This window comes from Acinonyx jubatus, chromosome C2, assembly GCF_027475565.1.
Source record: "Acinonyx jubatus isolate Ajub_Pintada_27869175 chromosome C2, VMU_Ajub_asm_v1.0, whole genome shotgun sequence".
Taxonomy (NCBI): Eukaryota; Metazoa; Chordata; class Mammalia; order Carnivora; family Felidae; genus Acinonyx; species Acinonyx jubatus.
In genome coordinates, this window is record NC_069384.1 from 80,120,380 (window position 1) to 80,135,495 (window position 15,116).

The 15,116-nt window shown below is 45.4% G+C and overlaps 1 protein-coding gene across 8 annotated transcripts in view; it reads left to right on the forward strand.

Moving 5' to 3' along the window:
- The window catches only part of DGKG (diacylglycerol kinase gamma), a 213,148-nt gene that overhangs the window by 157,050 nt on the left and 40,982 nt on the right, over nucleotides 1-15,116 (forward strand). For all 8 annotated transcript variants that reach the window (XM_053221105.1, XM_053221103.1, XM_053221098.1 and 5 more), the window contains one exon: nucleotides 9,324-9,501. In XM_053221105.1, the coding sequence (XP_053077080.1) occupies nucleotides 9,324-9,501 (178 nt within the window). The remainder of the gene's footprint in view (nucleotides 1-9,323; nucleotides 9,502-15,116) is intronic.

A 15,116-nucleotide genomic window follows, 5' to 3' on the forward strand; every position in this document is an offset into this window, starting at 1 on the left:
AATTCGGTCCATATATTCATCCTTGGAAGTTGTGGAAATTCATCTAGAAGGAAAGAAACCTTGTCAGGTTTCTTTAAAGAACACCTTTCCATTTTGGGATTTCTCCACGCATTCTTTCTTTCAATTAACAAATAGTTATACTGGGCATCTAATGTGGATAAGGCATGCCAGGTACTATGGAAAACATAGAGCTGTGTAACATATGGGCCCTATCCTCTGGGAGCTGAAAGTCTCCTGGGGACAGGCGAATAATACATAGCAGAATGTGCATTCCACATTTGAGAGAAAAACAAAGCAATGAAAATTCAGAGAAGGAAAAGATCAGTTTCTACCGAGAGCATTGGGAAAAGCCTTATAGAAGAGATAGGTTTTGAGCTGGAAAGGTAGGATTTTAACATGCTTAAGAGAGGTGGCTGGCAGTTTAGGGAATGAGTCCAGAAATAAAAGCAGGTAGGCCCAACTCTGTGGCCTATGTGCAGACCAGTTTCAGCTACCATGACAGGCCTTTTCTAGGGTCCAGCTCACCCTCTTCCTCAGCAACTTTCCTCTTTTCAAACCAAAGGACACCTTGGACCTGTGCCTAGCCTTCCCCATAGTATAACTTACATTCCAACTTGCCAAGGCAATTCACAGAGAACACCCTCCCTGCCTACCAATGCAGTAATGTTCCCACTGTAAGTGAGCACCACCCCCATTCTCACCTGGGCCCTATAGGAGGCTGGGGCTGTACAGGGTGGTACAGATGCTTTCTTTTTGCCTAATACCTCAGCATCCTGTTCCCTCAAAAAAGGGGGTGGAGGATCTCGGTCAGGTCTTTATGTCAGCCAACCCTTGAGTGTATATCTGAGGCTCTGACATAGAGCCCCAGCATCAGGTGAGGCCACCCTCTCCTCCTGCCCATCCTCCTCTCAGCCCTTCAGAACCTATTCAAGTGTGTCTGGGTATCATCCACCTCTTCCTCAGCCCTCACTCTTCCTCCCCACTGTAATTGAAATATTGTTTTCCCTAGACATTGCCCGGTACTTCCCTACTTCACTCTGCAAAAGACACCCCTGCCTCCATTTCTCACTCAGTAGAGTAGGAAAGGACTCCAGTATCCTCCTCAGACCAATGTCCACCACTTCCTTTCCACTCCATTTACTTCCACCCTGGGTACTCCCAATGTCCTCCTCCCTCTGTGCATTTATCCAACATGTATTCATTCATTGAGTATCTTCTCTGCCTCAAACATCCATGAAAACCCTTCTCCTCAATCATATTACCCTTTAGATTCCATCTTCTCTCTCCAGCCCCATTTGCCCTCAAACCACATGGCTGTTCTGACTCTGTTTCCTCACTACTACGCCTAACCACCCTGCAGTTCCCAGTTAAACCCTAGCTCTTACAAGAGTTAGCTGTGTAATCTAGGAAGGTCACTTACCAACTGTATGACTCATTGTTCTCATTTTGGTAATTAGAGGTTACCAGATCTAATATCCATCTGGTTTTACCATGCTAAGATTCTATGCTTAGGCCCTCATCCAGCTGCCAAAATCGCTCTTTACAAAATCACCCATGACCTGTTGGTTGCCAATCCAAATGACCAAAACTCTAATGTCAGATCTGCTGATTCTGATTAGCTATGTGACATTGGGCCATTTCCAATTTAACTTCCATTTTTCTCATCTATAAAATGAAGTGGTTGGACTCAATGACCCTTTAAAACTTTGTTTCCATGAGAACACAGATTCGGAAGAGAGAGAGATCCTTTTTTTGAGAGTGGACAGTGAAGAATTCATGGAGAAAATGACATTTGTAGAGATCCCAAAGAAAAGCACAGAAGGTACTAGGGTGTCCTCAAGGGTCTCCTTCCACTAAGGGACTATAATAATGGGCCTAGACAAAGAGCATCATCCAGTAATTAAGAGTTCTATAATGGAGGATTCAGGTTGACCACACTGGAACCCACTAAAAATCTGAACATCACAAAAAAAAAAAAAAAAAAAAAAAAAAAAATGAGACAAGCAAACTGTAACCTCCTAATGAGATGCACTAGGAAATACCCCCACTAATAAAGTAGTCTTGACAAAAAGTCAACTCAAGTGTCAACTGTACTCAAATTTTAGACATTTAACTGATTGATTACATTTGATGTAAAATGTCAGCCTTGAATCTGATCAAGCCTCTAAACCTAGAAGTACCAATATAACAGACATACAGGAGATAAACTGAGAATATGTTTAAAAGACATCTCAGATATGCAATCAGCAAAATCCAGAGTCTGGGAAACATTACAGCCTTCTCAAAGTGTGGCCCCTCACACCAGCATCAGGGTCACCCCGGAGCACACACACATGCAGTCTCAGGCCTTACCTCAGATCTCCAGAATCAGAATCTACATTTCAATAATCCTGAAGTGACTTGTATGCACAATTGACCCATTTCGTTCAATAAATATTAAAATATAAGGAAAAAGGAACAGGGAATTTATAAATCAAAAGACAGCTAAGAGACATATCAAACAAATCTATAGACCTTTTAGACAAACCAATTATTTTTAACAATGAGATTATCAAGGAAATTTGAACAACTACCGGATATTTATTGATATTAAGGAATTGTTACTTTTTAAGAGTGATGATAATATTGGGGTAATTCTTTTTTTTTTAAGACTCATCATTAAACATAATACAGAAGTATGTATAGATGAAATGATAGACTATCAAGAATTTCGTATAAAAGAATTCAGTATGGAGATGGGGAAATGAACTGGGGAAATTAACTGTGAGTTGCTAATTGCTGAAGGTGACATTTGGGGTACATGGGATTTCTCATTCTACATTCCTAAGTACTTAAAAATACCCATAATAAAAAAAAGATTTAAAAAGAAAGACTAAGAAGGAGTCCTCAAAGATGGGAGGAACAAATCAAGATAAGGCAGTGGCAGGGAACGCAAGAAAGAGAATGTCAAGTCTAACGGGGACATAACGCCCCAGAGCCGTTGGGGCCTGGGTTACCTCTCCGATCTGGCCTGGGAGGGGTCATTCCAGAGAGCAGACAGACACAGCCCAACCGCAAGAGGATGAAACAAAAACAATCTGCGTTCTAAAGCAGAAAAATTCGACGTAATCCGTGGCACCGTGAATCGAGGTTAGAAGAAGGGAGAATTTCCTAGCTGCTAAAAACTGAAACAGGTCATCAAGTAAATTATGGGATCTCCTTCTCTGAGGACCTTCAGAAATAGGATCGACAGGGCTGAAATGGAGGCGGCCTCGCTCAGCAGGGAGGAGGTTCAGATCCGCCGCCTTTTTCAGGTCAACGAGGCCGGCAGGCACTGGGGCGCGGAAAAGCCCTCAGCCAGGGCAGGGAAGCATCAATGCCTCCCTCATCTCCTCGGCTCTCTGCCCCTCTCGGGGCGCACGGAGTCTCTGCCCCTCTCGGGGCGCACGGAGATCCTGGCGGTGCTGGTTCTGCCCAGAATGATGGGGATTTTAGGGATCCAAGAGATCAAGGCCGGGGGGTGGGGTGGGGGAAGTGGGGCATAGCGCGGTTGGGAGGGACAGATGAAAACGTATTCGCAGTGCCTTGCATTTGCACGGAAGCGTGCGCTTCGGCTTCCTAACCCAGTCTTCTGGTTGCTTACGCACTAGCCAGCCCCCCGCCAAACAAACCAACCCCGGCTCACAAAGAAACCAGAACTGTGGGTATTGTCTTCGCAAGGGAGGCAGTGTTGAACGTCGCCGACAGCTGCGGGACGGCGCAGTCCGGCCTGGGAGGAGGCGGGCGCGGACCGCTCCGGGCCGGGGCTCCGGCAGATTCCTGAACCGCTTCCAAGGGCGCAGGAGCCGAGCTGGACTCGAAGCTCCCAGCCCCACCCCGTGCCTGCAGCGCCGCCTCGGACCCAGGCGGCCCGCCGTCGCAGTGTGACTGTGCGCACGACTTCGGGCGTGTGTGCGCTCGCTGCCGGGGACAAGAGCTCTCTGTTTCGGCCCCAGAGCAGGCTATAAATACCTGGGTTCAGCGCAGCCTCGGCTTGGAGGGGAGCCTGGTAGCCCAGTCCTAGGTTAGGGAAGGCTAAAGTGCGCGCAGGGACCGCCGCCCTCCTTGCGCTCTCCCCTGGAGCCCCGGGGCCGGAGCAGGGGGAGGGGGCCCAATGACGTCATGGAACTGGTTGGAGGATTTAGCTCAGGAACCCGCCCGGGAGCAGCCCCAGGCCGATGTTCTATTTAAGCCGACAGTGTACCACCCTCGGCTCCACTTTCCCAAATCCGGCACCGCAGCTTTCCACTTTCCCAAGACCTACATGGGCTTGAGATTCTGAAAGAAATCAATGTGTGATGTCTAGGCCAAGAACCCCGGAGAACGGACATGCAGGTATGGGCTGACAAGGCCCTCACAAGCTTGGGTTGGGCCATGAGGCCATTAAAATTCTTCTAGCAAGGCCTCAGGTAGGGGGACAATGATTTCAGGCTGAAATATGCCTCGTGGCACAGTTAATATTGTTATTAACTGTAATAACAACGTAGACAGTTCTGGAATGCTACTGCCTTCCAGAGACCAACCAAACCCTTAAAGTGAGAGTTACTCCACCACCCCACCCCCATTTTACAGATGACAGACTAAAGCTCCAAGAGCTTAAGGAACCATCGCGAGATCACACAGCCGCCAGAGTCAGCGCCAAGATTTAAATCCATTATCTCTTTGTCTTCAAGGCCAGGCGAGCTCTTTCCAAGACACTGCATTGCCTCTCACTTTTCAAATAGGTGCATTCCAAAGGTGGGGGGCACCTACTGTCCAACAGCCCCTAGGCTCCTCCCATCTCTTCTATTTGCCCCGGTCTGCCCATGACCCAAGACCTAATGGGGGAAGGGGGCAATCTATCAGAAAGCAGAGGGAGGACTGTTTGCTCTCCTGGAGAGAGGTTAGCAACTTACCAAGTTAATAGCTAACCTTTCTAGCTGGTTATGACTGGCGATGGAGGTGACAGGGTACACTTAGAACTGCAGTAGGGAAAAAAAGATGACTCTGGAATACGATGTGCCAAGGGCTGTGCTGTGCTAGTGGTATACTTTTTTTTTTTTTTTTTTTAACAAAGCTGGCACAGAGGCAAGAACTAATACTGGTATCCAACATCGATGTGCCGGGCACTGCTCTAAGTACTCTGCAAGACTTAGTGGTGGGAAGATTTCAATTATTCAGACAACAGCTGGAGTTTAATTTTGCTATAAGTCTAGCATCAGCAAAAGTCCCGATTTGCCTCATTGACTCTTTCGTCTCCAGAGTGGGATATAGCATCTGACTGCCTGGGTTTGCATCCTAGCTCTGCCAGCCTATAGAGGGGCAAGTTGTGTAGATTTGAGCAAGCACCTTAGCTCCTTTAAGGCCCTGGCATTTGGGGGTAGCAGTGGTGCCCCTGAGGGTCTCGAGAGAGACTGCAGGGGAGGGACCAGCACAGTGCACAAGGAAGCTCTTGCCAAACATAAGCTGCTAATACTATTATTATCACCTCTGGAAGGGAAGGGACATTTTAACCAACAAAAACTAGATTGAGATGATGTGGAAGTAACTATAGCCAAGAAGGAAAGTGGCCGTTTTGTCTCAGAGGTGTTATGGATATAGGAAGATACAGTTGGGTGCAGAGTATGTGTGTATATATATATATATATATATATATATATATATGTATGTATATATATACTTTTTAATATCCATATATATATACGTGTGTGTGCGTGTGTGTGTAAAGGATGGAAGGAATAGAAGATATTCCAAAATAAATTTTGAACAATTCATTAATTCTATTGGGAAGAAAAAGGAAAAGAGTTTTAAAAATAACCACGACAGTCACAGGGAGCACTGGGTTGAGCCGATGCTTTCAGGGGACTGTACGCATACGTGCAAAAGCAAAGTGTGGGCATGCAGCCAGGTGTGAATGCACAAAAGCAACTCAACTTGAAGTTGGAGGCCAAGCAGAATGTTAGATGATGTTTGAAGCAAAAAAGAACATGGAAAGGAGATAGCTCATTAGGACTTTGCCTCCAAAAGAGTTTTTATCTTTTTCAAGAGAGAGTAGCCCTAACAAAAATTGGAAGGCCAGATGCTAAAGGTGGATACCACAGCCCAACACAGAGCGGTAGAGAACTAACTAGCCTTGGAAAATACATACACTGGAATCCAAGTTGCTGGACAAACCTACATACACGTCATTCAGGGGCCACTTTGACAAATCTAGAAAACAGAGTGGGATTGATCCAATGAGAGGCAGATGGACAGATGTCCCAGTTTTCAGAAAAGTAGAAAAGGAGACATGCCAGTCCCTGGCAAGTTTCTGGAATAAATTATTAACCAACTCTTTGCCCTTTGCACACAGGTATTAGTGATTTAATATGCGTCCTCTTATTCCTTTTCTGGTAGAGGTTGTAGGGTGGTCATTTAGGAAATGCCATTGGATCTCAGCACAGATCTTATGCTTTCGTGGAGTAAATACAGGATTGAGGTCTGGAGACCTAGATACTAATCTGGCTCCACCATTAGTAAGTTGAGTGACCACAGGCAAGTTCCTAAACTTCTCTGGCCCTCATTTATGAAAGATGGGACATGTTCTTTTAAGGCACTCTCATTTTTAATATACATGATTCTACATTGTAATGAAAAATAGACTGACAGTCCAGAGGATGTAGCCCCAGTAGGGCAGCCACACCTCGTGGGCTGTTTAAGCAGTGTCTGCTGTCTTAAACTGACCAGAGAGAGGGCTTGGTCCCTGCTTTTGCCCTTCACATACATGTTTTAATGACTTAACCCCCAAATGATATGAAGCCTATGGCAAGGGGTCATAGAATAAGGATTTAAAATAAACCAGATGGACAGAGGGGGCTTAGGCTAAGAACCAGATGAAATTGATTGACATCAATATGTCTAAGTTATTTATGTCTAAGTTATTTTTAAAAATACCTACATGGGGCACAGGGTGCCTCAGTTGGTTAACATCTGACTCTTGATTTCAGCTCAGGTCACGATCTCACAGTTCATGAGATTGAGCCCTGCATCGGGCTCTGCACTGACAGCATGGAGACTGCTTGGATTCTCTCTCTGTCTCTCCCTCTCTCCTCCCACCGCCTCCCCCCCCAACACTATTTCCCAAAATAAATAAATAAACTTACCAAAAAATACCTATACACGTTCACAATAGGGAAGAGCTGGCTGAGAAGTAGATAATGGGATGAGGGTCCGAGTGTCTGAGACAACCACCATTCAAGCTGAAGTGATTCAGCTGTCATCTAGCTGCTAACAAAATTGCTAGTGCAACTGTGGTCATATTTAACCATAAGGATCATGATAAAGAGGGACACATGTTGCACCCTTACCTGGGCTTCCCACATTATCTCATTTCTGGGAAATGATAGTGTTAGAGGAACCCAGCCCCAGGAAGTGATCCTGCCATGGCGTCCTGTGCCATCAGATCTTGTGGTTGGTGTTATTTTTCAGTGTTGGAGGACATACAGAATAGGAGGGTGGCAAACAACAGTCTGTGCAGAATGGGGCAACCAGGATGGGGAGAGTCTGAAAACCAAGGCCCACAGGAGGGGCTGAGAGAGTTGACAGTGTTCAGCCCAGAGGATGCACAACTTAATGGTGGAGCCCTTAGGACTTAGCCTCTGACTGCCTGCCATCAAATCTATGTGCTTACATTTGTACGTTGTGTGACTTTGGGCAAGTTACGTAACCACTTGTTTGTCTCCATTTCCACACATATAAACAGGAGATAGCCAAGATTATTAAGGTAATACGTGAGATGTATACGAAAGCTTAACCTGGCATATGGCAGTGCTTAGTACGTATGAACAGTGATGGTGATGATTGTCATCTTGAATTTGGTGGGCTGTCCCCATGGAGGAGAAAGGAGGGTCAATCTGTCTGGCTTTAGCAGGGAGAATAGGACCAATAGGTAGAAGCAGGAAGAGAATCTGGTTCAACATAACAAAGTAACCTTTCAAATAATCAGAATTTCCCAGCCAAGCAGTGAGTTTCTGATTACCAAAGAAGCTCACTGCATTCCATTTCATAGTTGGGGGACAAGCCATGAGATGATAGGGTGCCATAAATTAGAGTTTTAAAGAAATCAGGAGGTAAGCAAATGTAAATGGCAACAAGCCAAGCCTTCCTGTTCCTCCTCTGTTGAGAAATCTCTGGAAGTTTAAATTTGTAGGTAACCTCAAAGACAGTGGATTTTTATTGCATACTTTGCATTTTTCCTGCCTCACAATAAGTAAGATAAAGACCTTGGGCTTTACAGTCAAATTCCCTAACTTTGAAGCCCTGCTTTTTTATATCATCAGCTGTACAACCTTGAATAACTTAGCTCACCTCTCTGGGTCTAGTTTTTTTTTCCTTCTGTAAATGAAGTAAACTACCTCCAATCCTGAGGAACAAAGATCAGAGCTAATATATTTCTTGCTGCATTGGTAAACAGTATGCCAAAAGTAGACTGATTATAGATATGTGAGACAGGCAGATTCAAGCCTTCTGGCCTTTTGTCCCTGGTGGGGGATGCGGGTGGTGGAGATTGGATAGAGAAACTCTGCTGCGTCAGCAAGCACATATGCCAAAATTGCACTTAAAATGCAGATACGGGAGACAGGCGAATTCTGAAAGGCTTCCAGATCTTTTTTCCTTTGTTATTGAAGTATGGTTGACACACAGTGTTACATTAGTTTCAGGTGTACAACATAGTGATTCAACAACTCTGTACCTTACGCTGTGTTCACCACAAACATAGCTACCATCTGTCACCATACAGTGCTATTACAATACCATTGACTGTATTCCCCATGCTGTATCTGAAAGCCTTCCAAGTCTTAAAGTCTTGTGCTTCTCACAGGGGGGATAAAAAGGGAGGGGGTGAGGTGAACTTTTCTGTCCTTTGTTGAAAATCTATGCATTAAGGTTCTGGGCTCAGCGTCCCACCATATCTTCACAGTGGTTATGCAGAGACAGAATTGATGATAATGAGAACAGGTTTGCAGTTGTCTTATGAATCATCCCTGAAGCGCCCCTAGATCTATGGAGGACCTCTGGGCCCTTCTAGTCCTCAGAGCCGACCAGGATCGCATCTCCCCCAGTCCACTACAGTGGCCAAAGCATTAGGGCTCGTCAGCTTTGCCCAGGATTCAGCATCTGACAGAGGCAGGCAGGTAGCTGAGGGCCTGTCACGCCCTTCACGAGAGCCCCCACCATACATGCGCATGTGCATACACACACACACACACACACACACACACACACACAGCCTTGGGTTGGGATACACTGAGAACACTAACAAGTGACCTTTTCTCTCTGTCCCTCAGTGTGACGGGGTTGGGGTAGACCTGAGCAACATCTTCCTTGAAGGCATTGCCATTCTCAACATTCCCAGCATGTACGGAGGCACCAATCTCTGGGGAGAAACCAAGAAGAACCGGGCTGTGATACGGGAAAGCAGGAAAGTCGTCACTGACCCCAAGGAACTGAAATTCTGCATCCAAGGTAAGCAAGGCATGAGGAAAATTGCTCTAGGTCAGTGTCCCAGTGAAAGGAGTATTCAGGTGGGCCTATTAGCAAACTGTATCCGGGCCAACAGCAGGCTCTAGAAGGTCCTACAGCCCAACAAGGACCCATTTGGGGCCATGCTGACTTATCCCTGTTGTTGCAAAATCTACCACCTAATTGAGAAGAGAAGATAACAATAAGGGATCCCTAAATGACAGTCAGTGATCAACTGGGGATCTGTGAGGTCAGGAGTCAAATGCTGCTCTCTAGGTTACCCGTGTCCTCGCATAACTAAACCCAATGGTCACTTCTCAAACTTGATCTTATTTCACTCATCAACAGCATTTGACCCAACCTCTCCTTGTTCCTGATAATACTGTTCACTTGGCTTCCAGGATTCCACACCTTCCTGTTTTCCAGCTACCCCACTGGTTACCCCTTTTCAGTCTCTTTCTCTGATTCCCCATCTCTCTAACCTCTTGGTGCTGGCGGTCCACAGGCAAGGGACTCAACCCTCTTTTCTGTCTGTACTCAGTCTCTTGATGACCTCATCCAGGCGTGAGACTTTATTTAAATACCACGTGAGTGTCAGTGACTCAGCATATCTAAAACTGAACTCCTGATGTCCCTCCCACAAAACTTCTCCACCCAGAGACTTCTCCATTTCTGTTGATGTTAACTCCAGCCTGCCCATTGCTCGAGCGGAAACACTCGGCACCCTTTTATCTCACATCTCATATCTAGTCTATCAGAAAACCTGTCAGCTCTACTTTTAAAAAACATCCAGGGTCCCGTCGCTTCTCACCACTGCATTTCTGCCACCTTGATCTGAGCCACCATCCGCTGTCCCCTGGATCACTACAAATCCCCCTAACTGGATTCCTTGCTTCTACCCCGTCCCTGCAGAGTCTGTTCTCACTATTGCATCCGAGTACCCCTGGGAAAATATGTCAGATTATGCCATTCTCTGGCTCAAAATCCTGCAGTGGCTCAGAGCAAAAGCCAAAGATCTATATGTGGCCTAAAGGGCCCTAGATGGTCTGGCCTCATGTTACCTCAGCGACTTCATCTGCCACTACTCTCCCCCGTCAGCCCAGCCCCCCTGGCTCCTCTGACACAGCAGGTTGCTTCTATGGACTGACTGTTCTTTCTGACCAGAGCAACAGCATAGTATGCCTTAGAAGCCATCAGCTGGACCTTCCCCTATTAACCCACCAGGATATAGAACACACCTTTATCCCTACCCCTTACCAGCCATTTCCACCAATGAACCAGGTAGGAACTCAATCAGAGTACCTGGGCAGCTCTGAATCTTCTGTGGATTGGATGAATGGCCACCCTGATCCTCAGGGGTGCTCAATGGACTGGTGAGCTGAGGGAGGAAAGCCATGTGTGAAGGTGTTGACAGAGATACCACATCAAGAGCCAGGAGACTGGGTTCCAGTCCAAGTACTGGCACTAACCTATTTTTGGCATCTCAGCTTTCTTTGCTGTAAAACCAGCATCTCATGTAAAATTTTGGTAGCTAAATGAATGGGGTTGAACCAGATCATTGGTTCTTAGACCAGGCCTGCTTGTTGAAAATGAAGATGCCTGGGCCCCAGCCCAGATCTACCCAATAGTCTCTGTGTTGGTTCCTGGGAATCTAAATTTGTAATGAGCACCCCAGACAACTCTGATGGGCTGCCAGATTTGAGAACCACTAACATAGACAAAGTATCCGTGGATCTGGGTCTGTGTTCTTTGATGTCCCAGGCTGCAAATGCTCAGATTGGATGTGATCTTACCATAGGAGACAAAACTTGGCTGACCAACAAAGGGAGGAGTTACTTGCTTATTTGGGACCAATCTGTTATACAATCAGATTGTTATATTCCAAGTCAAGGTCGTCAAGGGGTATCATCTCCACACCTCCACCCTTTGAGAGAGGACTCAGGAATTTTAATTTCTCCGTTGCTCTCCTAAGTCCCCTTTATTTTACCCAGTAAACTTTTCAATTTGTATAAATTATTAAACTGAATAATGTGTTCCTCCTTCCTCCCTTGGCAGGGGAAGTTGTGGGTGCTGGCAGAGGGTGGGGGAAGCACTGGAGGTTATAGAAAGTTTATGCAGACTTTCCCACCCTGGTGCTCGTACCCTAACTCCCACCCTGACAACCTGTTCCATTAGAACAGAATCGTGGGAGAATCCTCCCCTTACCCCCATCCACGGCATGGGGAAGCTCTTGCTGAGGATGTGTTCTGCTTAGGACTCAAAGATAAAACCCTTATCTTCTCCTTACATATATGATCGTGTATCTTCCCCTTTAAGCAAGGGTAATGTGTCTGCTGATTGCTCTTGACCATCATCTACAGGAACTCTCTTTCCCAAATCCCCTTTTCCCACCCCCAGAATGTGCTATCAGAGCTAAAACTGAAGCTACTTCCTGTTCTTTAGATGAAGACATAAGCTGATCAGAGCAGAGTCCAAAGGGGGGCCTGGCTTCTGGGCTTTACAGAGACAGCAGCATTGAGCTTCCTTTTGAAAGGGCCATGATCTCATTTACGTTGAGATGTTAAATGGGGGGAGGGGGCAGGAAGCTAAAGAGACAACCTATTTTAGTAGAAAAGCATCTGCCTGAGAGTCCAGAGACCTGGGTTCCAATCCATACTCTGCCTCTCACTAGTGTGTGACGTTGGGCAGGTCTTTCACTCTTGTGGGTTTCAGTTTGTTATCTGTAAAATAGGCAAGTATGACAAGCACATAGACTCCTATAGATCATGGGTTCTTCACGGCTTTGCAAAATTAAGGAATGGTTGTGGTCTAGGTGGGCTCTTTGAGCAAAATTGTATGGCAGGTTCCTTTCATCTTTCAGTGTGTTTTGTTTCACATTTTATAGGCCAGCCACTGAGAAAGCAAGTATCTCTCTCTATAGGCTCTTCATTTGCTGGGATTCTTTACTCCTTGGCAATTTCATTGGGATTGGAGGTGAAGAAAAAGTCAGGAAAGCGCAATCAGAGGGAAGCAACTTATCTTAGGAGGTGTAAGAGGAAATAACAGTAGAAGAGGTTACTGTCAAACCTCTGTCATCACAGATCAGTCTTTCTCCTTAGAAAAATAATCCAAGAAATAAGGTCATTCAAGATGAGCATGGGATGAGTTCTATGAAAACATTGCATAGTTTAGAACACAATGAGTCCTGGGAAAATCACCAAGCTTGCAATTGAATGACTTGGGTTTACATTTAGGCTTTACATTTTCTGGTTTTATAAACCCAACTTCCTTGAGTCTCAGCTTCCTCATCTGTAAAATGGGCATAAAAATACCTAACTTGTCATGAGGATAATAGATGTGAAAGTGTCTGGAACATAGTAGAAGCTCTTAAAAAGAAATTCCCTCACCCTTAATCCTAGTTTATTCTGGAGCACACCAGTTGAATTTCTGATTTTGAAGTTCTTATCTTTAGCATTGCCATCTACCTTTACTATCACTAAAAAGGAGCAGAGCTCCTGCCAAAGTCCAGCCCAGCCTTTGTCCTAGCACATTAAACTTATACCATCAACTGTACTGGCATCTCCTAGACCTTTCATGTTCCAAGCATGGAGGCTGGCTGTTATTTCCTCTTTGTATCCCCACTGCTTGACCCAGTGTAGTTAGTCAAAAAAAAAAAAAAAAAAGTTGTTGGATAATAAGCAGTACATGGACATTGGTTCTTTTTAGTTTTTTTTTTTTAATTTTTTTTAACGTTTTATTTTTGAGACAGAGAGAGACACAGCATGAACGGGGGAGGGGCAGAGAGAGAGGGAGACACAGAATCGGAAGCAGGCTCCAGGCTCTGAGCCATCAGCCCAGAGCCCGACGCGGGGCTCGAACTCGCGGACCGCGAAATGGTGACCTGAGCTGAAGTCGGACGCTTAACCGACTGAGCCACCCAGGCGCCCCTAGTTTTTATAACATCAATAAGAATAGTGACAGAGAGTCTCCTCCATTTGTCAAATCTTTCATTTTGGCTTGCAAATAGTCTTGCATATATTAGCTTATTGTGATCCTAACCAGAACCCATGAGTAAGGTTATACCCACTCCCCTCCACATCCCTATTTCATAGCTGGGGAAAAACAAGAGACCCAGAGAAGGGGTAGGACTTATACAATTTATGTTCAGTGGTAGCATCAGAACCAAGACCATGATTCCTAGCTAGCCCCAAATGGCTAGTGTCCAACCAGAAAATTTATCTGAGGTCCTACTGTGTGTATTGTACAAGCCAGGCACTGAGAAAACAGGAAATGTTTATATATGCCAGTCCAAGGAAAAGTTTCACATATACTTGTGGAAATTCTGCTCCTCCTTTAAGGCCTGTGTCAAAGGCTGCCTCTTTTCTGGTGGCACCTCTGGAAGTGAATCCATCCTCTGCATTCCTAGAGCACTTAAGCTTCCTGTCTTGACAGTACACTGATTATGGGTTGCCTTGTCATTTCTTTCTCTTGCCAGTGCCTGGAAAATGGTGAGCATGTGGTCTTCATCTTTATGTTCCCTTCAAAGCCTAACATCCTACCTACCTGGCTCACATTGTTCTACAGAAATGCTTTTTGGAGGGAGGGATTAGGGAAGAAGGGGAAGGAATCTTGCCTTTGGTCTGCTAGCACAGCGGGCAGTAGATTCTGGAGCTGGACAGGAACAGGCACTTAGTAGACAATCTTGGAGGGGAAAAAAAGGAATGTATTTTAAAGAGTTATATGTGAGTATTTGTGAAGCTGAGAGTTTCATCTCATGATACCATTAGAAACTCAATTGATAAGTAAGATGTGCAAGCGATCTGCAAATAAGTAATTCAGATATATCTTGAGGACTTGGAGTCAGTGTAGGTAGGATAAGGGACTAAGCACTGAACTAGAAGTTGAAAGACCTAGGCCTTCCCACCATCAGCCATGTGACATTGGTTAAGTCATTTAACCTCTCCAAGCCTCCATTTCAATCCATACAAAGTGGAAACAATTACAATCTCTCTCCCTCAGCATTGTTTTGAGAGTTAAATGAGATCATCCACATAGAGCATTTAGGAGAGTGCCTGGAACATGGTGAGCATTTGATCAATAGTAATCAGAATTATTGTTAAGTGATAAATGGAGGGTGATAAATATTTAGTATGTGATAAGAAAGGGGCCAGATTTAGAGCTTCACTCTATTAACCTCTGCTTCAGAAATGAGGTCGAGATTATCTTTCAATTACCTGTGGCTCTGACAACCTGTAACTCTAGGGTTATTTGTTGGCACTGTGCTTGAGTTCATATGGCTATTACTTCCAGTGTGGAAGTCACCCCTGAGTTGGCTCTCCAGTGAATCAAGATAAAGACAAGGGTGCCAAGTCTTGAATCCAGGTGAAGCACCAAGGGCATGACACAAAGCTGGATCAGTCCGTGCAAAGCCCTGGGGAGCTCCGCCATTGTTTCCCTCTAGCCCCACCCTATATACGAACAAGGGGACTTCCTACACATTTTCTCCCAATTCTTCACTGAGCTTCACGTCTGCCCCAATCCAACCTTTAGCCGTAAACCAGCAATAGCCTTCAGGCTGTATCACCCACACCTACGCTCCTCTGTCTATCTGATATTAAAACAATATTTTTCTCAGTGAT